This window comes from Prionailurus viverrinus, chromosome A3, assembly GCF_022837055.1.
Source record: "Prionailurus viverrinus isolate Anna chromosome A3, UM_Priviv_1.0, whole genome shotgun sequence".
Taxonomy (NCBI): domain Eukaryota; kingdom Metazoa; phylum Chordata; class Mammalia; order Carnivora; family Felidae; genus Prionailurus; species Prionailurus viverrinus.
The window spans coordinates 109,510,198-109,534,454 of record NC_062563.1 but is presented as its reverse complement, the minus strand read 5'-3'; the positions used below and the strand labels follow the sequence as shown (position 1 = coordinate 109,534,454).

The following is a 24,257-nucleotide window of genomic DNA, read 5'->3' as shown; positions in this document are numbered from 1 at the left end:
TCTTTTGCCTCTAAAGTAACATTAGTAAAATTCTGTCTTATTCTTTCTCTCGAGAAGATACCTTTTATTTTTATAGAAACTCACCCAACCCATTCTCTCCCCCAGCCCATCTGTGTTCACTTGCTGTTCTTGCAGCTCTCGGTTTTTGAAAGCGCCTTCTAAAATTACATGAAAGCAACCCCGTTTTGACAAAATTAGAATGCTGGTAGGAAAGGCTTACCATGAGGCTGTGGAGAAAGGCCCCGCAAAACCTTTGTGTTTTATTTCACCCTCGGGGTTCAACTGACAATTCAGCCAATTTTATAATCACTTCCCTAGGGCGGGGCTAAGCCGCTGCCCTGGAGAAATAACGAATTCTAAAGTAGCCTCCTGGTTCAGAGATGGTGCAAATGGAGACTGTTTTTATCTACATGTTTTAATCATTCTGGACTTCTTACAGAAAATTCCTTTAGATTTGATATGACTCTAAAATGTTGGACGTGATATTAGTTTCAAACCTGAATCAGAATGTGTCTTCTTTCTTTTCCTGCTACTTCCCCACACCCAAGTATCATTACTCATCGGGTGCTGCCGATTTGTTAAAATAAAACCTTTTTGTTTTTTTAGAGAACTTTTAGGTTCACAGAAAAATTGAGTAGAAGGTACAGAGAGTTCCCATATATCTCCATGCCCCCACAAATGCACAGCACCCCCCCTTTTTCAACATCCCCCACTAGAGTGGAGCATTTGTGACAACTGATGACCCTACCCTGACACATCATCATCACCCAAAGTTCATAGTTTGAACTTTGAAGAGTGGGGTTCACTCTTGGACAAATGTATAATGACATCTCTCCATCATTATGATAGCACACAGAGTATTCACTGCCCTAAAAATCCATAATATTGCTTTCAACCATCCATCAGTATGCTTCCTCTTTCCTTTACAGTCTCCCCCCTCTACCCCCCAACATTGTTACTCATCAGGTCCTGCTGATTTTTAACTCCTCTATCTATTTCTGGAATCTGTCTCTTCAATATGTATTGTTGATGATATGGTTCTATTTCCATTGTCACTATCCTGACTATACTGACTTTTCTTGTCTGGAGCAGTGCCTGGCTTATATTATGAGTTTCACCAAATTGGGATCGATGACTGAACAAATGAATCTGGAAAATAGCTCTCTAACTGGGGGTGGGGGGGGGGTGGGGAGTGAATCTCTTTAGATCTATCCTCCATCTGGTTACTAAAGTTATCTATCTAAAATGCAAATCTTATTTTGATACTCCACAGCTTAAAAACCTTTTAGGTGGCTCCAGGACCACATGCCAGCTGCTTTCCAGACCCATCTCCCAGCATGCCTCACTCATACCCCCCCACCCACAGGGACCACCCAACTCCCCCTTCTCTGCTGCATAAACCCCTACTCTTTCCTCAAGGCTACACTTTTCTCCTTAGAAATCTTTTCCCCATTTCCTGGAAACAATAGCTTCTTTTTATTCCAGGGTTTTTGCAGTGACAGACACGGTGTAGAGCTGACCACATGCCCAGAGCTCACCTTTCTTATCTTCCCCTTCACTGGTCTGCCTGAGATGACCTATCAGGATTCAGTTACAGGTCTGAAGTAGGGGGCTGGAAGGGAGCTTCAGGCTTGGTCTCTTTGGCTTGAAGCTGGAAAACTCTGCCAAACACAAAAATGAAACCCAGTAGTAGCCAGTCTGTACATTCTAGGAACAGATATTCCTTCCTTTCCCTATACTCAGTCTCTCTCCATTCTTCTCCCTTCTTGACATTTGTTTTCCACAGAGCATATTAACACAATATTGCAGGGTGACCAGGATTCAGAAAACCTAGGTGAAGGTCTCCCTTCTGCTGTCCACCAGCTGTGAGCTCTTTTGAGTCAGCCAGGAACACTCTCTGGGCCTCATACCTAATCTGCTAACTCTCATCAGATGAGGGTCACATCACTTGAACTCTGAGGTCCTGTCAGTTTCTACTGACCCCGTGGAATCTCTAACCTAGATATTCATAACCAGGGTCCATACGTGTATGTCTGGGAAGATGATGAGAGATCTTCAGGGGATTCACGGGCCCCTGAAATTCTGTGTAAAACCCTGTGTGAGTTGATCACATCACCTTGGTCCACAGAGGGTCTGATCTTCTCTCCTCTCTTAAGGTAATGATAGTTTATGGTTATCCTACTATGTATCATTGTATATAAAGACAGCCATTGTTTTAGAGATTTAGCAGTAGTATGTTTTTCTTTTTGTAATCTTCAGGGTGGCTTTAAATTTTTTTATTTTGCTAATTCATCACCAATACAGTTTTGGAAGGAAGCTAGAAGATTAGCTAGAGGAAGGAGATGGCACACCCAGAAGGAAAGAAACTTCCCCAAGTTTCCGTCTGGAGGAGAAACAGCAGCCAGGGGTGAGGGTTGGATGGGCAGCTTTCCAGTTCCTGCCTGACCAGATGAATGAACTTGCCTTTCAATATCCACCAGCCCTTGGTGCCGTCAAGACTCCAGGCCTGGCCATCAGTCCATGGAGGGTAGGAGCAGGCAGGAACCCTGGGGCCTCACTGTAAGTGGGAAGCCAGAGCATGGTGTCCTGGTTGTCACCTTCAGCTCCACAGTTCTGGAGACAAGCACCTCCAGCTGTGAGTCTGCTCCCCAAGTTTCTTCTTTTTCCGTTCTCCATCACCAACTGACACCAAGTACTTGCTATATGCTGGGTGCTATGCCAGCCCCAGGGAAGCAGTGTTGAACCTGAACAAGCCCTGCTTGTGTGGAGAACCTACAGCCATGAATATAGTACAGGTCCTGTGCTCAAAGAAATAAGACTGGTGTTATTCAGGAAAGGGTTTGAATGACGCTAAAAACCCGAAACATGATATTGGAACTTATGGGGTGTTAGTTAGAGATGTTTCTTCAGTGACAGGTCCATCCTAGACAGTATTCAAGGATGTTCACTACAGAAACTGTAAGGACCTCTCCTGATAGCAATAACACTCTCCAACCGGGTGCATTATGGAATCCTTCCCTATAAAGGGGCCCCAAGAACAGTTTTATGAGGCTCCAGAATAACTCCCAAAGCAATACTTGTGTTCCCTGCTAGAAAACACATCACTGCTACGAGATTGGCAAGCATGAGCCAGCATGGTGGAAATTTGGCAGGAAGAAAGCTTAGAAATTAGCACTTGGCCAGGCATGATGTCATTCCTATGAACATTTGAGACTAACAACAAGTAAATTTGCCAGAAGAGATGTTATTTGCTAGAGCTCTGACTACCACCTTTGGAGAACCGCTGTTTAACACCCACCCCTCCCCACCCCAGGTCTGGACAGGGGCTGGCTCTAATTCACACCTCCAAGGTCACCCCATTCTGAAGGGGCTGAGAGGTAACTTTGAGCTTCACACCATGGGCCCAAGGCTGATTCACGCGAGTACTCGGAGCAGACTTGTACTTAGTTCAGCTAACATTTATGGAGTGCCTCCTAATTGCTACATGCTTCCTGAGGCACTGACCATGGAAAGATGACTGAACAGTCTCTGCCCTTGAGAAGCTCACAGGCAGTGAAGAATCTGAGGTAGTTAGGACAGTGAAAGAGGCAACGGTAGGAGGAGGCTTTCTCAAGATCACCTTGAGCTTCGAGAAGTTTCTTAGTGTCTCTGAGGATCTAGCAACAAGGAGTGCGAGATGCACTTGTGAAAACACCGCCAGTATTTAAGGTGCAAGAAAAGCTTACACAAAAGGCGCTGAGGGAGATGGTCAGAGGTAGAAGGCAAAGGAAGAGAGGAGGTGGCCGGAAGTCTTGGAGTGACCAAGAACATCAGTACTCCAGAGAGTAGTCTCTCTGGGGAGACCTGGGAGTGTGCAGGCTGTCGTGGCTGTTCCTGCTGACCTCATTTCACAGAGTGGTGAGGGTAGAAGCCAGGCTGTGGCAGCTGGAGAAGCCACTGAAAGTGAGGAAGGAAAGTCAGGGAGTATAGGCCGATGAGTAGTTCCCAATGAAGACAGCGTTCTTGAATACAAATCTCAGGCCCCACCTCAGAGATTTGTTAGTGTGGGGCCTGGGAATCTGTATAAGCTACCTACTGAGCTCATGGGAGCCACTGGTGTTGGATACACTTTCAGAAATCTGTGAAAGGAAGAAGACGGGGTGTTTCCATGAGGTGGAGATACAGGGTCAAGGAAGAGGGTTTTTAGGGGCAAAGGAGACGATTGAGGGCAAGTAAAGTGTTTGTCAAAGGATGCCAGGTGAGGATTGTGATCAGGAATCGGTGGTGGCCTCAGTTGGTGCTACTGGGAGTTTTCTCCAGATTCACGTCAGGAGCAGAGAAGGTGGATTGTGGGATGATCCAAAGGTGGGGTTTGGTCTGGTACAAGGGACAAGAGGACAGGGTGTATGGCAGGTCAGTAAGAGTGTTACTAACCAAAGTGGCTCAAGTGGTAGACATGGGACCCAGGCAGGTAGCAAAGGACACAGGGACCTGATGGACGCTATGTCAGGGGAACCTGAAGACCAGGGGTAGATAGCGGCACTCTGGAGAACAGGTCTATCAAGAATGCCCATGCGGGAAGGCTGCAGACAGACAGTGGGCAAACCTTCCACTGGTAGCAAATCCCTGGGCGCCATCTTGATGTGAGTCTAGGATGGAAAATTTCCCTGCATGAAAATGCCTCGTGTGGGCCCAACCGTGAAGTGTAAAATTGCCTTCTCACCTGAAAACAACATGTAGCTGGGTTTAGCATTTTATGCTTCAGATGACATGTAATATCCAGAAGCAATACACCCTCCCCTCCCCCATTGCAAGTTCAAGTAAAATCAGAAAACGCTCAGTGAAAAGAAGAAAAAAAGAAAGGAAACAGCAGTGGAACGAAGCCAGAAACCCAAAGCATTGGCAGAGAAATCGGGGGAAACTGCAGCAGAGACAAGCTTTGAGGTTGTGTGCTCTGTGAAAATTTATAGAAATGTTACCTCAAAAAAAACCCGAAAAAAAACAAAACAAAAAAAAAACCCAGGGTGCTTTACTTGCCAACCACTGGAATGGAGACAAAATTCCCACCCGGGGTGTTACTTTTAATTATCATTCTCTTTATGTTGTTTCTTAAAATAATAACAGGCATTGTAGAGATGATATACCAAGATGGCTTAATTAGGTGTCAGATGAGTACCTGTGCCCACGAGCCCCATTACCGCCGGCTTCCTTATGCAGATTTGACTGACTGTTCCGAGGCTGGCTAGATAAAGAAACAGACATAATTGGAGCAGCTGGGCTGCAAGCACAGCTGGGCCGTCCCCATGGAGACCAGGCTCCCGCTCATCCCATGGCCCCCGAGTTCCTCTCCACCTTTTTTTTTTTTTTTTAACTGAGATGAATGTAAGCACATCTAAGGTCTCCCTTAGACGCTCTCCACATCAGCGCCTTTCACCTTTAATGCATGCAGAGATCTCCTGGGAAGCTTGTCGCTAGGCAGATTCTGACTCAGTGGGTCTGAGGTGGGACCTCTGGGTCCTGTTTCTAACAAGCCCCACGTGATGGTCCTGGGTCCACTTTCTATAGCTGTTTAAAAGGCTTTAGAGGCACCTGGGTGGCTCAGTCCGTTAGGTGTCTGACTCTTGGTTAGGGCTCAGGTCATGATCTCACTGTTCGTAGGACTGGGGCATGCATCGGGCTCTGTGCTGGCAGTGCAGAGCCCGCTTAGGATTTTCTCTCTCTCTCCCTCTCTCTCTCCCTCTGTCCCTCTCCACTCACACTGTCTCTGTCTCTGTCTCTCTCAAAATAAATAAAACGAACTTTAAAAGAAAAAAGACTCTAAAGAGATCTGTATAGCCTCAAGTTACTTTTTCCTTTTTTGGCCCCCGTTTCTCCTCTCCTGCCCCAACAACCCTCCTGTCCTCCTGCTGCCCCTGAGCTACCTTCACTCCCCGTCCTCCTTCCCCACTTTATCCTCCCACCTCCAGACCTTTCTACGGGTCATTCTGCAAAGCGCTGCTCTCAGCCAATGGCCTCCCTGGAAGAGACAAGCTGGCAGTTTGATTTAAAAGAGGAGGGGGGGCGCCTGGGTGGCGCAGTCGGTTAAGCGTCCGACTTCAGCCAGGTCACGATCTCGCGGTCCGGGAGTTCGAGCCCCGCGTCGGGCTCTGGGCTGATGGCTCAGAGCCTGGAGCCTGTTTCCGATTCTGTGTCTCCCTCTCTCTCTGCCCCTCCCCCGTTCATGCTCTGTCTCTCTCTGTCCCAAAAATAAATAAAAACATTTAAAAAAATTAAAAAAAATAAAAAATAAAAATAAAAGAGGAGGGAAATAACCAGAGATCACAGTGTGTCCCTAAAGGAAACAACCTGCTTCCTTATGGTTGTCACATGGGCCAATGGACCTACAGCCTCAGAAGGTCACAGTTGGAAAAGACATTCTGTCCGGTAGTTGGATCCCAGACTGTGGTACCCACGGGCACTCAGGTGCGCCCGGGTCAGGGTGTTCACTGTCCATCCTGCGCCAGCACATCAGAAAGGCCTTCCTGAAATCGAGCTGGCATCCGTCTACCTAGATCTGACCCCACTTTGCCTACTTCTTGGGTTCCTATAGATCAGGCTCAAGGCCTTAGAAGGTAGCCATCATGTTGCCCCCAAGTCATTTCTTCTTCAGGCACAGCTGTTCTTTTTATGCCGTGAGTTGGCCATTCTGGCCCTTCTCCTCTGCCTCTGCACGTCCAGGGCCTCTCCACCTGTGATGCCCACACTGCAAACAGCAATCAAAAACTGTCACCACCTCATTACACTCTTTATGTGACTCCTGTCGAACTTATTGCCAACCACATCCTCAAAGTCATTTGCATACATGTTGTGGCTCAGCTGCATCTCCCTAGTCAGTAATAATTGTAGTAATCAGACTTAACATTTATGAGAGTTAGTATAATATGATAGCTAAGAACACATGCTCTGGAACCAGACTGCCTAGGTGTGAAGCACTAATGAAGAGTCATGTCGTTGGTAGTTATCACCATCATGAGTATCATCATCATCCCTGTGCTAAGGGCTTTGGTCACAATAACTGGTATGTGTGTGTGTGTGTGTGTGTGTGTGTGTGTGTGTGTGAGAGAGAGAGAGAGAGAGACAGAGAGACAGAGAGACAGAGAGACAGAGAGAGACACAGAGAGAGACACAGAGAAAGGGTGCAAGTGAGCAAGGGGCAGAGAGAGGGAGAGAAGTGAGGCTCGTGTTTTACCCAAAGCGGGGCTCGAGCTCATGAGCTGTGTGATCATGATCTGAGCTGATGTCAGATGCTTAATGACTGAGCCATCCAGGCATCCTGCCCACAGCAATTGTTTTAATCCTCATGCCAACTTCACGAGATAAAGGTTATGTTGTCCCAGTTTTACAAGTAAGGAAATGGAACCTCAGAAGATTATGTTTTGTGCCCAGGGTAGAGTTGGTTTTTGTTTTTGTTTCTTGGTGTGTTTTGTTTTGTTTTGTTTTGTTGGTTTTTCGGTTTTTCGGACCCAAGTGCAGAACCCTATCTATTGCTGTTATTCACAAATTTCATCTTGTAATGCGTGCTTTACCCCTACTTTGGATTCCCGGTTCTGTTATCCCAAGTGGGTCTGCCCCCTAGCTTCGTGTTGTCTGTCCTAATGAGAATACCTTCCATATCTTCATCTAGATCATCTACACATCAGAGACCACGTGACAACTCCCTGCAGCTTCTGTTCCCTGAAGTGCAGGTCTCCGTCTCCCGAAGCTCCCCAAGCCACCAGCCTTGTAACCCTGTCAGAGAAGCCTAGGGGGTAGCCTGGGAGTGATTTGTATTTGAATATATCTGTATTTGGCTCTGAGTGAGCATGCCTCATCTTGCCTTCCAGGTCTCCATTCCAGGATTCTCCCCAGAACAGAGAGAGGGCAGCTCCTAAATGGATAGTTTATGAAACTGACCCTCCAGGCAGTGCCAGATGCACAGACCCAGTCGAATGCAGGGTCTGCAGAATACACATCCCAGAGAGGATAATGACCACGTCCTGCAGATAATGAGACCTAGGAGGCTGGCCCTGCATTTCAAGGCTCCCTTCCTTCTGACTCCACTAGTACCAATGCAGGCCTTCTATGTCCTGACTAAACCACAGGAAGCTGAGCAGTCGTGGTGGTCAATATTTCTGCACAGGGGGAGCCTGGGGCACTGGTCTCATTAGAAGGGAGATTGGGGCGTGCCTTGAAACTTAAATCGGAGGTTTATTTGGAGTGATTTGCAAGAAAGGGAGCACTGATGGAGATCACAGGGGCTAGATCCCTCACATAAAGCCATTTCCTAGCCCTCCCACTCTGCCAGTTGACCAGAAAGGCTGGACTGATTTCTTTCCTCTCTTCCCTACTGGTTCTATTCTCTGACCCTGGGCTGTTAGCGTAATTTGGCTGTCTTCAGTTGCCACCTTTTTCGGTGTCAGGATGCCAGCCACCTTCCCTGGTACTCTCCTTGGCTTCCTGTGAACCATGACAGCGGGATCCTCATGGCTCGTGGAGGACAGCAGGAAGCCATGGGTCTACCATGAGCCTGGGCTGCCAAATCACGCCGCTGTCGCTGGGGCCTGCCCAAGCTACTGTGAAGCAGCAAAACAACATGTAGGAAACTTCTTCTGCTCCAACATGTTCCCCTTTTGAAATCAGCCAGCAAACCCCGAACACTCTCTGTGTGGTCAGGCAGATGGGCTGTCCTCTCAGGCTAGAGGAGTTAGGGATCATTGGCAGACTGAGCCTGGTGGATCCAGGAGGATTTGGGGAAGGTAGTAGCCTTAGTTCTCATAGATCAACATCCAGCCCTGCTCTTGGGCAATGCACCTGCTCTTGGGCAATGGACGCCCCCGGATGCCATGAAAAGTGATGGGTACAGGTGAGGAAGCTTCGGCCAGAAATAGAAAATGCCTCTGACCTTGATGAAGTGAGTCCTTGGTATGACATTGAACACACAAGTGCTGTTTAAAAGGACCAGTTTTGGGGTGCCTAGCTGGCTCAGTCAGTAGAACATGCAACTCTTGCTCTCAGGGTCCTGAGTTCAGGCCCCACATTGAGTGTAGAGATTACTTAAATGAATAAATAGCTCTTAAAAATATAAATAAATAAATAAACAAACAAACAGACAGACGGACAGATTTTGACACGTTATAATCAGGAAAACAAAGTAGTTAAAGGCATGAACTCAAACCCTGACTGTTTAGGTTTAAATCCAGCTCTGTGACATTAGACAATTTATTCAGCCTCTGCAGACTTCATGTGTAAAGGTACTAATTGGACCTCCCTCGTTGGTGGTGAAGATTAAATGCAGTAATACATGTAAGGTGTGTAGAGCATCAAGTCCTGGCATTTCATAAGAGCTCCATAAGGATTAACCACTATTATTAGCATTATCATCACCATCACCACCATTTCTGCGTGTTCAATATGTACCAGCCACTGAGTTAAGCACGTACACGTCGTCACTCATTTAACCGCCCTTTGAAATAGGTGTGTAATGCTTCAGTTATGCCTCAGTTGAGGAAACAGACATTTGGAGAGGTTAGTTGACCTGCACACAGTTAAGCAGGTAAGTTATTGGTGAACTCAGGGTTTGGAGCCAAATTTCCCTTGGCTATGCTGTCTGTTATCACTGCTGGCCACTGTCCGTAAAAACAGCTATGTTACTGAGTACTTCCTGCAGACTGGGTAGGATGCAGGGCACTTTTATTTTGTTTATCAGAATCCCATGTTTGTCAGAATCTTCTTATACCCATTTTACAGATGAGGAAAGCAAGGTTCAGAGAAGCTAAGAAACCTCCACAAATTTTTACAGCAAAGAAGTTAAATCCAGGCTGCCTGACTCTTAAAATCCATTCTAACATCTATTGAGTTTGACTGCCAAACAAGTGAGCAAGATGCCCCTGGGAGGTTGATAACAGTAATTGGTGATCGTGAAGCCTGATACCCAATATAACCCAGGGCGACACTATTTGCCTAATTATAGCCCCATTTTCTGAGCTGCCGTTAGGGGCAATTTCCACTTTCTCTGATGCTTCACTTTCCTGCACTTTCTGAAAGCTGTTGATGTGCTCAGATTAAGACAAGCTCCTGTGTATTTCACATGTTAGTTTATTGCACATCCTGCAGGAATATGGAGGAATCATAAATAGTCCAGAAGGAGGTCCCGATGGATTATGCAAAGCCTTTGTCACATTGCTATAGGAGGAGTTTGACAGTAGACTCCCAGACTACATTTCTTGACCCAACACCTGACGTTATGTGACTACGATATTCCAAATGTGCATTTCAGTATCAGATCATGAGAGGGCAACTTGCTTGGTGATGAGTAGGGCCTGGGCAGAATATATTCACCAGCCTGTATATCGGGGATTCTTAACCAGTCCTGAATGACTGGTCTTCAGAGGTTCTGAGAACATTCTTTATGTATGTATGCATTTTCCTAGAGAGAGAGAGAGCCCATAACTTTTACGATATTCTCAAAGGAGTACGTGACTCAAAAACCAGTTTGAGGGGGGCCTGGGTGGCTCAGTCGGTTGAGCGTCCGACTGTGGCTCAGGTCATGATCTTGCAGTCAGTGAGTTAGAGCCCCGCGTCAGGCTTGGTGCTGAGCCTGGAGCCTGCTTCCGATTTTGTGTCTCCCTCTCTCTCTGCCCCTCCCCTGCTCGTACTCTGTCTCTCCCTCTCTCTCTCAAAAATAAATAAACATTTAAAAAAATTTTAAAAAAAAACATTTTGAAGACTGTACCACTCTAGATTAAAAATCACTGAGAGAGGAAGCTTCAAAAAACAAAACTAAACCAAAAAAACCCTGAATCCTTTTTTAATGAAAATTGCAATGCTCCCCGGAGGCAGATATGCACCTTCCTTATGCATCAATGATTTATGCTATAATGAATCATTGTTCTCTCTCTTCTCTTTCTGGAGAGAGAGAGCAAGTAAATAACAGAGAGCACTATGTGCAGGTTCTGCCCTAGAGATAGGACTTCCTTCATATCCTTCTCTCAATTTAACCTCACAATACGTGTCTTAGGTATATACCACTATTTGCTCCATTTTATAAATAAAGAAATTGAATCTTACAGAGGCATAGAAACTTACCCAAGGTCGCCAAAAAATGAATGAATGTGGAGATTCAGTGACTCTTGCAGTGACCATCTGTTCATTTCCTCAGAGAGTTGGGCACTGGGGCCATCAGGCAGAGAAAAGAGCTATTTGTGATGATGAGAAATTGAAAGCATTGAATTAAAATTCACCCCAGGTGAATTTCCTCAGACACTGAGAGAGTGTTCATGCCCAGATGTTACAGAAACCATTTCACTGGACTCTGTCCGATCGGGAGTTCAAAGGACTAATTCACCTTCTACACTCTGTTTCTTAAGTCAGAGCTGGGAGCCTACAGGATATGTGTAATATAAATGCATCTTGTGCCTACACTTTAGATCTTAACTTCACAGGTGAGAGGACTTCATTCCCATGCTTGTTCTGTCCTGCACCTTGTTCAGTGGGCCAGTCCCAACTTAATCCTTCATGATTAGGCTCCTGTCACCACCTTTGGAAAACTTTTCCAGACCCCCCATGGCTGCACTGGGGACTGCTTTTCCCTGCTCTGCCAGTGCCCATTGGATGCCAGTCTCATCACATTTGTCATACTCTCCTGTCCGTATTAATTTTTTTATCTGTCTCCTTCACCAGATTCTAGGCTCCCTGAGATCAAGTTCATGCCTGTACATAAAAGATGCTCAAAAATGCGTGAACTAACAACTTTGTATTTGTTTTTTCCCCACTCAAAAGCAATTGCAAGGATTAGTGTGTTTTTTTTTTATGTTTATTTATTTATTTTGACAGAGAAAGAGAGAGAGAGCATGAGCAGGGGAGGAGCAGAGAGAGAGGCAGAGAGAGGATCACAAGCAGGCTCTGTGCTGATAGCAGATGTGGGCTCAAAACCACGAACCGTGGGGCGCCTGGGTGGCGCAGTCGGTTAAGCGTCCGACTTCAGCCAGGTCACGATCTCGCGGTCCGGGAGTTCGAGCCCCGCGTCGGGCTCTGGGCTGATGGCTCAGAGCCTGGAGCCTGTTTCCGATTCTGTGTCTCTCTCTCTCTCTGCCCCTCCCCCGTTCATGCTCTGTCTCTCTCTGTCCCAAAAATAAATAAAAAACGTTGAAAAAAAAAATTAAAAAAAAAAAAAAAAAAAAAACAAAAACAAAAAAAACACGAACCGTGAGATCATCCCCTGAGCTGAAATCAAGAGTCAGACGTTTAACCAACTGACCCATCCAGGTGCCCCCACATGGACTAGTGTTCTTAAGGAAGAACCAATTAAAGTCACTTATGACTATGTAATAAAAGCACGGGGGTGGGGGGGCCTCATTAACCTTCTGTCAAGACTAGTTAAGTGCCAAGAGGTGAGAACATCCTAAGGCAGTATACCAGTCTATTGCTATATAATAAATTACTCTACACTTAATATATATTCTTTCATTGTGTCCGTGGTCAGGAATTTAGACAGGCCATATCTTGTCTCTAGATGTGATGTCTGGGGCTCATTCACTCACATGTCTGACAGTTGATACTGGCTCCTGCCTCGGGGCCTAGCTGGGGCTATCAGCCAAAACACCCCACAGATGGCCTTTCAATGTGACTTGAGCTTCCTTATAACATGGTGGTTGACTTCCAAGGGCAAATATCCTGAGAGAGCAAGGGCCAGGCCAAAACCACTTTGTATTTATTACCTGACCCCTGAAATCACATCGTATCACTTGTGCCACATCCTATTCATTGCAGCAGTTACAAAGGTCCTTCCCAATTTAAGGGAGGGAACAAAGACTCCATCTCTCAGTGATGGAATGTCAGCATCACATTATAAGTAGAGCCTGTGGAATGGGATACATACTGGTGTGGCCATCTTTGAAAAGGGCAACCTGCCACAAGCAGTCATGGGGAAAAGGCCAAAGTCTATATAATAGAATATGTATAAAAACCCCTTATGTGAGATAAGAGATGTGAATCAAGGCAGATGGAGTTCATGAAGGCAGTGCGTTTTTCCTTTGCTGCCAGAAGGCAGGTAATTATAATTCTATCAGGAATGCCAATAGGGAGAGGAAGATTTAACAACCTGTGACGGAAATCTGGAATGTTAGAGAGTCCTGTTTCCAATTATGAGGTCTACATCGTCTTCTTGCAAGGATGGGGCAGCTGTGGTTGCCAGAGTGACACATCTGTTGAGGTCATCTACAGACATCACCTCATTCCTGGCTGTCACTCCAACACACTCTTGTCATAGTCCCTAATTATTTCATTATCCAAGCTGTTGATATTCTGATCTCTCAGCTTCTTGACATCCTCTGTTCCAATGATCTTGTCCACCAACCTTCTCAGTTACTCACTTCCATGGTCATTGGGTGATACCCTTGACTTTATCACCACCTCTTATTGTAGCCGTCTATAGTCCCTGCCTAAGGTGTCTATTTCAGCCCCAACAATTCTTTGATGCCACACGAACCTGCAGTCCCTTGATCCTACCATCCTTTCACTGCCCCTAACCTGCTCATGAGCTCTTTCCCCACCCACTTAAATCAGAAGTCTGTCATTGGAATCACCTCTTTGCATATGTCCTCCATTCCCTCACCGTCTCCCTCTTCTGTCTGTTCTCCTAACAAACCCAACCCTGATTATTTTTTGTTTGTTTGGTTGTTTTTTTGTGTGTTTTTTTTCCAACCCTGATCATTGCCCCCCACCACACCCTCCATAGCTGCCACCCTACAGGGACTGATCTCACTCTAAATTCATGACAGTAACCCCGGGTGGGTCTGCACTGATGCCTGCAGTCAGGCTTTCCTTGAAATGGGGAAGCAGAAATGCTACCTACCTCAGGCTGCTCGTCTGCCCCAGAGCTGTAACCTCATATCTTTGGGTCAGAGCCCATCATCTGCCAGGCATGTGGCATTGCTGCTCAGGCCTTAATGCACACTCAGCCAACCTTCAGTAGCTGAAGAAATTCTCTTCAAAAAAACAGCTTCTCCCTGCTTTCTGGTGGCTTCAAAACCAAAGTCTGGTGATGTGACATCCTCTCTGAGGGCACCCTTTCCATTTCCGCTTCAATTTTCTGTACACTCAGCGTTGCTGAGAGCACTATTTTGATGTCTTCTATTCTTAGCACCAAAGCACAAAGTCACATATGCAGATAGACCAAAATTAGAATAACAGCACATTGATTTTCCAAATTCTTTGAGAACTCACGAACACTTGAGGGCTTGGGGGTGGAAAAGGCTGTTACCAAGTCACTCTGGGGTGAGAGGCCTGGAGACTTTGACACTATGGAGATGTGTCACCTTGGGCAAGTCCCTTTAGCTGTCTGGGTCCCAGTCTTCTCATCTGCAAAGCGAGGGGACTGGATGAGGTAATTCCTAAGGCCTTTTCTAGATCTTTCTGACTTTGTCACAGGATGCTATGACATTCACAGTTGGCCCTGTTTTTTCTGCCTCTACTTCATTCATCCATCCATCTTTCAATCAAGTGAAGGCTCGCTTCGTGCTCAGAAGGTACAAAGATAAAAAGGACACAATTCATACCCTCTTGGAGCTTGATATAATCCTATGGTTATGTCTTAAAACAACAAATGTTTGGGGCGCCTGGGTGGCTCAGTCGGTTGAGCGTCCGACTTCAGCTCAGGTCACGATCTCACGGTTCGTGAGTTCGAGCCCTGCGTCAGGCTCTGAGCTGATGGCTCAGAGCCTGGAGCCTGCTTCCGATTCTGTGTCTCCCTCTCTCTCTGCCCCTCCCCCATTCATGCTCTGTCTCTCTCTGTCTCAAAAATAAACAAACATTAAAAAAAAATTTTTTAAAAACAACAACAACAAATGTTTTGAAGAAAGTATGTTCAAAATGTGATAGGAACAAAGTAGAAAAGGAGATCAGGGGGGTAAGGGGGAAGAAAAGAAAAGAAAAGATTAGTTCTAGCTGTGGAGGCTACAATCCTTCAGAGGAAGTGGCATTGGAGAGTAAGTATTCTTAAACAACTTTGCCAGGATGTGGGGGAAGCAGGGACACAGAGGACATTGAAGCTGTGAGAAAGGTCCCAAAGAAGGCATGAATCTGGGGGACAAATTCCAAAGTTTTCCATGTGCCTGATCAGTAGATACATGAGGTCCACAGGTCAGGGCGTGAGGCTGGAAAGAGATTGGAACCTTTTCTCTTTGTTTCTTCTCATTTAGTAAAAATCTCATTTAGAAGTTTCTCAGTTTTAAGTCAGGGCTTCTCTGCCATTCTCGAAGTCTTACCCCCTCTCTAGGCTCTCCTTTGTGTTATAGATGCATCCGCAAATTTGGCCTGTTTATTTATGCCATTGTCCTGAAACCATTCAAGTATTTCATTTGTTGAGTATTTCCATGTCATGTATAGGCAGCAAATAATAGCTTCATTTTACAGAGAGAAAAGCTAACATTGATTTGTAGATTGCTCAGTATCAGGTAAACAGACCTGAAATAGACCCTAGAACCCTCATTCATGAACATTCCATGACTTTATTTTTACCTTGAAGTCAAGAGAAATAAGTAATCTTGACTGACTTGTGCAATATTACATTGGGACTGTCATAAGGGTCAGATTTTGAGTCAAGTAGGGCTTTAAGGAACTAAATATTGTGAATACCATATAAAGTTAGGGAGGAAAGCATAACAGAAATTAATACTCAGAATATGAGTTGGTAAGACTACAGTCTTCTTGAGCCCATGAAAACAGCTGCTGCTTTTTCCCGGACTAAGTTTTTCATAAGGAAACATTTTGCCTTTTTAAAAATCAGTGTGAGGGGCACTTGCATGGCTCAGTTGTTGGGCCTCCGACTTTGGCTCAGGTCATGGTCTCACAGTTCATAGGTTCAAGCCCCCTGTTGGGCTCTGTACTGACAGCTCAGAGCCTAGAGCCTGTTTCAGATTCTGTGTCTCCTTCTCTCTCTGCCCCTCCCCTGCTGGCCCTCTTTCTCTCTCTCTTTCTCAAAAATAAACATTAAAAAAATTAAAAATTAAAAAAAAATCGGTGTGAGAGGTGGTTGGTCACCCAAACTTCACAAGACAGTAGCACACAGGTAAGTAACTACCATCCAGGATTTGGCCTAATGGCCTGAGGGACCCAAAAAAACAACTATTCATTCTCCCAAAACTGATCAGGGTTTAAGCACGCTCTTTATATTGTGTCTCTAGCACCATCTAGTGGGAAACAAAGTGACTTTACTTGGATTCTTAGTTGAAAGATGCAGAAACCCAAGTCAGGTAGCAAAGAGGAGAGAGAGAGGAAGAAGCTTAGCAAATTCTAAGAAACAGAGGGTTACGTATATTATATTGAAGTTTCTTCTATAAAGATGTTACCACTAAAACAAAATTACAAACTGTCTCACTTATCAGAAAGACACATATATACACACCATATAGTAAAAAGATTTCAAAAAGTAAACAACTAGAATTCATGAACACAAAAAGCATACCATAAAATGTAATGACAGACTAAGGATACTTAGAACATGTATATGTCATAGTAATGCCATAAAACGCCTCTATTAAACAATAGTCTCTCAGATTGAATCACAAAGGAAACCCCAAGGGAAGGCTGTGTATTAACCAAGTCGTACAGAAAGGTTGAAAACATGAGATTTCAAAAGCAAACCAAGCAAATAAAAGCCAAATGAAAGCAGGGGGTCTCAGTCTTAACATCAGTAAAGGCTGATCTCAGGACAGAAAGCAAGACACTTTGTAATGATAAAGGACAGAATTCACAAGGTGCCTGGGTGGCTCTGACTCTTGATTTCGGCTCAACTCATGACCTCGCATGAACTGCACCTTGAACTCCACATCAGGCTGTGCGCTGACAGCGCAGAGCCTGCTTGGGATATTCTCTCTCTGCCCCTCCCCTGCTCTGTCTCTCACTCTCTCTCAAAATAAATAAATAAACTTAAAAAAAAAAAAAAGGATGAAATTCACAATAAAAATTCACGATATCTGAGACCGTAAAGAAAACCTCAGGTAATTTCACAAAATACGAGTAATACAGCCAATGCTTGACCTAGAAATGCTTTAACTCTTAATAATTCTTGGATCAAAAGGGAACTCAAACCCTAAAACTAGCAATACCTAGAAAATAAGTAAATAATGTATCATAATTAAGTATAATGGAAATATTTACTTAATACATATTAGAATATATAATAAATGGGAATATGGTGTTATCATTATATATAACGGAAACTCCTACATGTGATATCAAGCCTATTGCTCAGAAGAACATTGAAGCACTAAATACTTTGACTAATCCAAAAAATGTGAAAATAAATGAATTAGGCATCTAATGCAAGATATTTGAAAAAGAATAACAAAATAGGGTCACCTGGGTGGCTCAGTTAGTTAGGTGTCCAACTTCAACTCAGATCATGATCTCATGGTTCATGGGTTCAAACCCTGCGTCAGGCTGTGTGCTGACAGCTCAGAGCCTGGAGCCTGCTTCAGATTCTGTGTCTCCCTCTTTCTGCCCCTCCCCTTCTCTCTCTCTCTCTCAAAAATAAATAAAATATTAGGAGTGCCTGGGTGGCTCAGTCGGTTGAGCTTCTGACTTTGACTCAGGTCATGATCTCACATGATCTCACAATTCAAGGCTTGTGGGTTCAAGCCTCGCGTCAGGCTCTGTGCTGACACCTCAGAGCCTGGAGCCTGCTTTGGATTCTGTGTCTCCCTCTCTCCCTTCCCTTCCCCTGCTTGTGCTGTCTCTTTCTCTCTGAAAAATAAATAAACATTAAATTTAAAAAAAATAATAATAAATAAAACATTAAAAAAAGAGTAACAAAATAAACCCAAGAGAACAAAATGAAAATTAATACAAATAAAAGCAGAAATTCTAATTTTGAAAAGAGGAGGAAAAATGTAGCACTAATGCATAAATCCAAGAGCTCTTTCATTGGAAGGGGGAAAAACCCACAAAAATAGATAAAGCATCAGCCTACCTACTCAATGCACAAAGTTAGAAATGAGCATAAGCAGGGTGCCTGGGTGGCTCAGTCAGTTAAGCATCCGACTTCGGCTCAGGTCATGATCTCACAGCTTGTGGGTTTGAGCCCCGCATCAGGCTCTGTGTCGACAGCTCAGAGCCTGGAGCCTGCTTCGGATTCTGTGTCTCCCTCTCTCTCTGCCCCTCCTCCACTCGTGCTCTGTCTCTGTCTCCCAAAATTAAATAAATGTTAAAAAAATAAAAAAAAGAAAGAAAGAAAAGAAATGAGCATAAGCAACTAACCACAGAGAGATGAAATTGAAAGGATCATAAGTTACTGTCTTCCTTGACTCTACCAATAAATGAAAATAATATAGATGGGATGCATAAGTTTCTAGAAAAATATAAATTTGCAATTATGACACCAGAAAACAAATAGTAAGTAGATTATCATAGGAAAAATAGAAATAGGAATTGGCACATAGAATTGTCTAATGAAGTACGCAGGAATAAATTTAGTAACAACCTTGAAGACAAATTGAGTGGAAAGATTAAGGTGGAAACAGGCTATATTGCTGTGTGTGTGCATGGGTGTGCGCTTACATGCTTGGATATCCTTGTATTCTCTCTGGAAGGGTGCGAGAGGAACAAGTAATGGTGGTTGCTTCTGTTGGAGGAAACCGGATCTTCAGGGAACAAAGATAAGAGATTTTTTTCATTGTATAATATTTTGTACCTTTTAACTTCATTACCTTTAAAATTGGTTACATGTACAAATATTCCCCATTCAAAAGTTCTTTTTCATATAAGCAGAATCAAGGCAAAGGAAAGAGATGGTTTTCAAGGATGTCTTCAAAAAGAATGCTACTTGGGGTACCTGGGTGGCTCCGTCGGTTGAGTGTCCGATTTCGGCTCAGGCCGTGATCTTGAGGTTCGTGGGTTCGAGCCCCACATCGGGTTCTGTGCTGACAGCTCAGAGCCTGGAGTCTGCTTCGGATTCTGTGTCTCTCTCTTTCTCTGCCCCTCCCCTGCTTGTGCTCTGTCTCTCTCAAAAAAATAAACATTAAAAAATTTTAAAAAAGAATGCTACTTAATTTTTCCTAACACTGACTGGTGAGAGAAGGATTCTTTTGTTCAACCAAACTCCCTTAGTTGAATAATGGACACCAGATGCTAGAATGGCATTGACCAGGCCTCTGTGTTCCCCTTGGGTGTTTTGGACCCCAGGCATCCTCACAGCTCTGTGTGAACTTACAGACTCCAGTCCTCATGTACCAGGAAGACTATGTTTCTGAACAGCAGCTCTGAATTTAAGAGGATGCCCTCGGGGCAACTGGGTGGTTCAGTCGGTTAAGCAGCCAACTCTTGATTTTGGCGCAGGTCATGATCTCACAGTCGTGAGATGGAGCCCCTTGTCAGGCTCTGCATTGACAGTGTGGAGCCTGCTTGGGGTTCTCTCTCTCTCTCTCTCTCTCTCTCTCTCTCTCTCTCTGTCTCTCCCCCCTCTCTCTTTGCCCTTCCCCCACACCCTCTGTGTCAAAATAAAAAAACATTAAAAAAAAAAAAAAGGATGCCCACTTTCACCCAAAGATAGGAGATTAATGTTTCTTTTAGTATTTGGCAATACACGAAAGCAGAACTAAATGCTTTGAGTGGCTAAAAGTTGGTTCTCTTTTCACTTGTTTAAATCTTTTTAAGGTAAGGTACAAGTTCTTATTTTTTCTTAGCGTCCTAAGATTTCAGACCCACTTTGCATGCTACCTCTCTCCCCTGAAACTAGTGTAGAAACCAAGTTCGTAAAACCTCCCCATCGGACCACATGAAAGGAAAAAGTAATTCTACCCCTAAAAAAAGAGTTATGTTAACTAACTGAGCATTTGTATTCACCTTTAAAATACATGATACAGCTCTAGGACAAAAGAAAACCTTTAGAGAAAGGAAATTGGGCTTCCAGCTACGGAATGAATAAGTCACGGGAATAAAAGGTACAGCCTAAGGAATCGAGCCAGTGGTATTGTAATAGCTCTGTATGATGGTGACAGATGATAGCTAGACTCACGGGGAGCGCAGTATAATGTATTGAGGGGTTCAATCGCTACATTGTACACCTGAAACTAAGGCAATATTGTGTGTCAACTGTGCAAGTAAAAAAAAAAAAAATTAAGTAAATGCAGAAACAACTGGATCATGGTGTGAGGCCCTGAAACCGAGTCCCTGTCCTCTTTCAAGAAAGCCTGGCCAGAGTACTCCAGCCCCCTGCCCTTCTGCCTGCCCCTTCCCTCCAGGAGAAGTTGCTCCAGTACAAGGAACTGCCTTTGACCTGAGGAAGCCGGTGGAGCTTGGAAAACACCTGCAGGAGTTCCGTACCCACGGCTTTGACCACAATTTCTGTCTGAAGGGATCTAAAGACAAGCACTTTTGTGCACGGTAGGTGCTTTTCCCTGACTGCCTATGTAGGGAGGAAGAGATCTCACCTCCTAGGTGAGGAGTTTTTCCTCTGGCCACCTCGATAGCATTTACTATGCTGCAGGGACCATATAACCACATCCCCGTCTTTTCAAAGCTCCTGTTCCGCAGAGCAGCACCACCGAATGTCTCTCCCCCTCCCCCACCACTGCCATGTCTCTTCCCCCACCCACCCTGTGCTCCCACCTGGCATCCTGTCTCTCTTTGCTCCCTCTCTCCCCATCGGAGCCTGTTCTTTCAGGCCCACTCTTGTTAGAAGCCCTAATTCCTCTGAAGTCAGCTCTGCTTTCCTTGACCTTCCAGAGCCCCGTTTGTGATGCGTGGAAAGTCAGAGGCTGAACCTCTCCCAGGGCGCCCACCGCCAGCAGCCTGGCCTGCCAGGCATTTGTGTGCACTCTCTCCTCCCCGCTAACCTCCCGGCTCCTCCTGCTACCTCTGTGCATCCCCAGCTCTGCCCGAGCACCTCACCCCACGCATGGCAATAGCAAATGCACGTCTGTAGAATAAATGAATTTTAAATAAGGCAGAGAAAATGATTCCAACTCTAATGGAAACTTCAAAAGCCTTCTCTCTCTTAGAGCCCCAGTCCCTGTGTTCTTCCAGATGGAGTCCACTCTTCTCCTCTGGCCCATTTCTCTCTCTAGTCTGGAGGACACTCTCTTGCCTACTCTCCATTATTCAAGTCCTGGCCCTCCTCTTCCCAGAACCTCTTGATTGACTACATTGTTGGGATGTTTTACCTCGTTTTTTAAAAAAAGGAAACCGTGAATCCAGCAGAAACTGACAGCACCTCTGTTCTCGGGGGGAGATCTGACTAAAAAGCCCAGCCTGCTCTAGCCCCAAGGAAGGGCGACAGTTTAGACAAGCGTCTCTTCTCTTTCAAAAGACACAGCTGGTGGCTTTGCCAGGCCAAGCAGAGAGCATCAGCTCTTCCTGAGAAAGAATCTCAGCTCCTCCGTAATCTGACAACTGTGTCTCTGCGGCCTGGCCACCCCCTGCATGCGCGCGCGCGCGCGCGCACACACACACACACACACACACACACACACACACACACACACACACGTCTGGCCAGGGTGAGCCTTCCTCAGAGGAGCCAAGATCACAGTGAGAAGTTGCTACTGGAAGATCCTTACTTAGGACCACCTGCTCATGCCTCACCCATGAGACTGCGAGAATTTCCCATCATGCTCTTCCCATCTTTGTCTCCACGTATCTTGTCCCTGCTCTGTCACTGGGTCTAATTACTGTCTCGAGGCTGCTTCCCAGCTCCTACCTGTCCCTGCTAGTTTTTCCACCCTTGTACCTCTATGATTTGCTTTGTCCCCAGGGTCCATCATGCTGGAAGCGGGCGGGTTCTGGAAGTGTACACCACCCAGCCCGGGGTCCAGTTTTACACGGGCAACTTCCTGGATGGCACGCTGAAGGGCAAGAGTGGAGCGGTCTATCCCAAGCACTCCGGCTTCTGCCTGGAGACCCAGAGCTGGCCTGATGCAGTCAATCAGGTAAAGCTACAGGCCAGCTTCTCAGTGGTGTTGTGTCCAAGGTCACACTGTATGACAGAGGCCACAACCCTCAAGTCAGGTCTGTCTGACTCAAAAGTCCACATGTGTTCTCTTCTCCAAGTCATGATAAACACAGGAAACCCAGAGCCAAGCTACTAACATAGCATTTACTTTTTTTTTTTTTTTAATCTCTATTTTGTGCCTTCAAAGCCTTTACTCAGTTTAACGTTGCTCTTCTCAATCTTATCTTCTGCGACCACGCTTTTAAGATGGCTCTGTCTTCTCTTCCTATTTGCTTACTGGTAGCTTCTTTTTCTAGCCACTGCCTAGAAAAGTGCTCTTCAAAGCACCAGCTCAAAAGACGGTCTTGCAGTCTTCCCCCAGAACGTGAATCCACACAGCAAGGTCCTGCTACAGCACCATGTGCTCAGCAATGTAGTTGATTTTCATTCTGGCTCAAGTTCTTTATCTCACTGCAAACCAGTTACATTGGCAACTGGTTCTCAGAGCTGGCCTAGAGACCAGTCCAGAAGCCATCCTGAATGGTTGAGGGCACGACCCAGGCCGGCAAGGTGTTAACCTGTATTGTTTTTCCCTTCACAGCCCCACTTCCCTCCTGTGCTGCTGAGGCCTGGTGAGGAGTATGACCACACCACTTGGTTCAAGTTTTCTGTCGCTTAAGGAAGTGTAAAGACTCCCAGGGCCAGGCTGGGGGCCCTTCAACAGCCTGTCTCCTGTCCAGAGAGATTTAGAGGCTTTACAAGTGATCCTGTGAATCAAAATCATATAAAGGGTAGCTGCACAATAATTAGTCTGGATCTTGATTTCCTTTCCCAGTGACTGGCTACAGGTTCAGTCTATGACCAGCTCTGTCCTCTGTGTGGTTTAGGGGATCCAACCGCCAAGGTTCTCGCCTAAGCCCTGACCCTAACCTGGAAGGGACACCCAGTCCCTTGCTGTGTTGGCCCCATCTCTCCACCCATCTGCTTTCTTCTCTCCTTTTTGCCCCTCTTTTCTTTGATCCTACTCTCATTCCATTTCTTTGTCCTCCTCCCCTACCCTAGGCCACCGCGTCCCTGCGCAGCAATTCAGAGCTCCGACAGACCTCTGATAAGGTGGTAGATGATTGAGGGTGAAGGAGCTGGGGCTTAGGGAGGGCAAATGACCCTCATAAAGGCACACAACCAGAAGTTTTAGCCAAGATGTGACATCAGGTATCCACATTCAAGCCCCCTCTTTGCTTCCATTTCAGTCTGCCAGAGCATTCCCAGGATCGCTGGTGGACACAGGGGGTTCTGACCTTTGTTAGGGCCAGCCTTTCTTCCCAGATTCATGCTTATGGGAAGCATTAGTCTGAGTCTGAGTTTAGCTGTCTCTAAGGATATGACTTAAAGGGCCAGGTCAAAATATCCAGGAAGAAACCTGTAATTTTGATCTCTGCCTTTGGGGTAGAGAAAGCCCCAGCCCAGGCAAGGGGTGGGAAAGAAAGCAAGCCTCTGGAGACAAGAGCTGTGTTAGTGTGGAAAGAGAGCCTTACCTGAGGACTGACTGTAGAGTGCACCTGGCACAAGACGTTGGTGTTACATAGTTGAGCCTGGAGCTTCCCCATTTCCTGAACAATTGAATCATCAGTGATGGGTTGGGGTTGGTGGTTGGTTTAGAGTTTTAAAGAAATCTATCTTCTATTATATGCTAGCAACCAGTTGAAATAAAACCAGAACTTGCACCTTCGGAAGACTCTCAGGCCCTTCGCTCATCTTTAAATCTGTCAGACACGGACCTTTGGGAAATTGACCAAGTGTTGGGTATGTTCCGGATTCCACTGTGCTCCAGTGTAAGCCCCAGCACCTTCCTAGAAGAAAGTCACCTAACTGGCCGCCTCCTGAGCTTCCCATACTTCCTTAGTAACAATAAACCAAAAGAAGCATTTATTTTCTTAAATGCATTTCAGCATGAATTTTCTGGATACCTACTGTGTATACAGTTTTCTGCTGAGTCTTAAGGAATTCAAGAAGTAATGTCTAAGATGTAGTGTATTCCCGGGGCGCCTGGGTGGCTCAGTCGGTTAAGTGACCGACTTTGGCTTGGGTCATGATCTCGCGGTCCGTGAGTTCGAGCCCTGCGTCGGGCTCTGTGCTGACAGCTCAGAGCCTGGAGCCTGTTTCAGATTCTGTGTCTCCCTCTCTCTGACCCTCCCCCGTTCATGCTGTCTCTCTGTCTCAAAAATAAACGTTTAAAAAAAAAAAAAAAAGATGTAGTTTATTCCCTCAGGGAAATCAGTCTCTCTGCAGGAGACAAGACGGATAGCAACAGATGATGTAGAATTGCACCATGACA

General features: G+C 45.5%; 1 protein-coding gene and 2 long non-coding RNA genes across 4 annotated transcripts in view; 1 reads left to right on the top strand and 2 right to left on the bottom strand.

Moving 5' to 3' along the window:
• Nucleotides 1-23,861, top strand: part of GALM (galactose mutarotase) — a 53,335-nt gene extending 29,474 nt beyond the window's left edge. Inside the window, exons 5-8 of one of the 2 annotated variants that reach the window (XR_007150648.1) lie at nt 20,235-20,376; nt 21,746-21,920; nt 22,524-22,713; nt 23,617-23,861. Coding sequence is in view for 1 of the 2 variants with exons in the window: in XM_047851161.1 (XP_047707117.1) it covers nt 20,235-20,376; nt 21,746-21,920; nt 22,524-22,601 (395 nt within the window). In the remaining variant the exon portion in view is untranslated. Of the gene's footprint in view, nt 1-20,234; nt 20,377-21,745; nt 21,921-22,523 lie in introns of both variants that reach the window. The other variant, XM_047851161.1, reaches the window with a different exon arrangement.
• On the bottom strand, nt 1,589-13,971 carry LOC125161508 (uncharacterized). Its single transcript, XR_007150649.1, has 3 exons — nt 13,850-13,971; nt 11,083-11,192; nt 1,589-1,659 (listed from the first exon to the last, which is right to left on the bottom strand). It is a non-coding gene; the product is annotated as an uncharacterized LOC125161508 (long non-coding RNA).
• LOC125161509 (uncharacterized) lies at nt 14,239-18,868 on the bottom strand. Its single transcript, XR_007150650.1, has 3 exons — nt 18,827-18,868; nt 18,553-18,635; nt 14,239-14,355 (listed from the first exon to the last, which is right to left on the bottom strand). It is a non-coding gene; the product is annotated as an uncharacterized LOC125161509 (long non-coding RNA).
• Nucleotides 23,862-24,257: the final 396 nt, after the last annotated feature.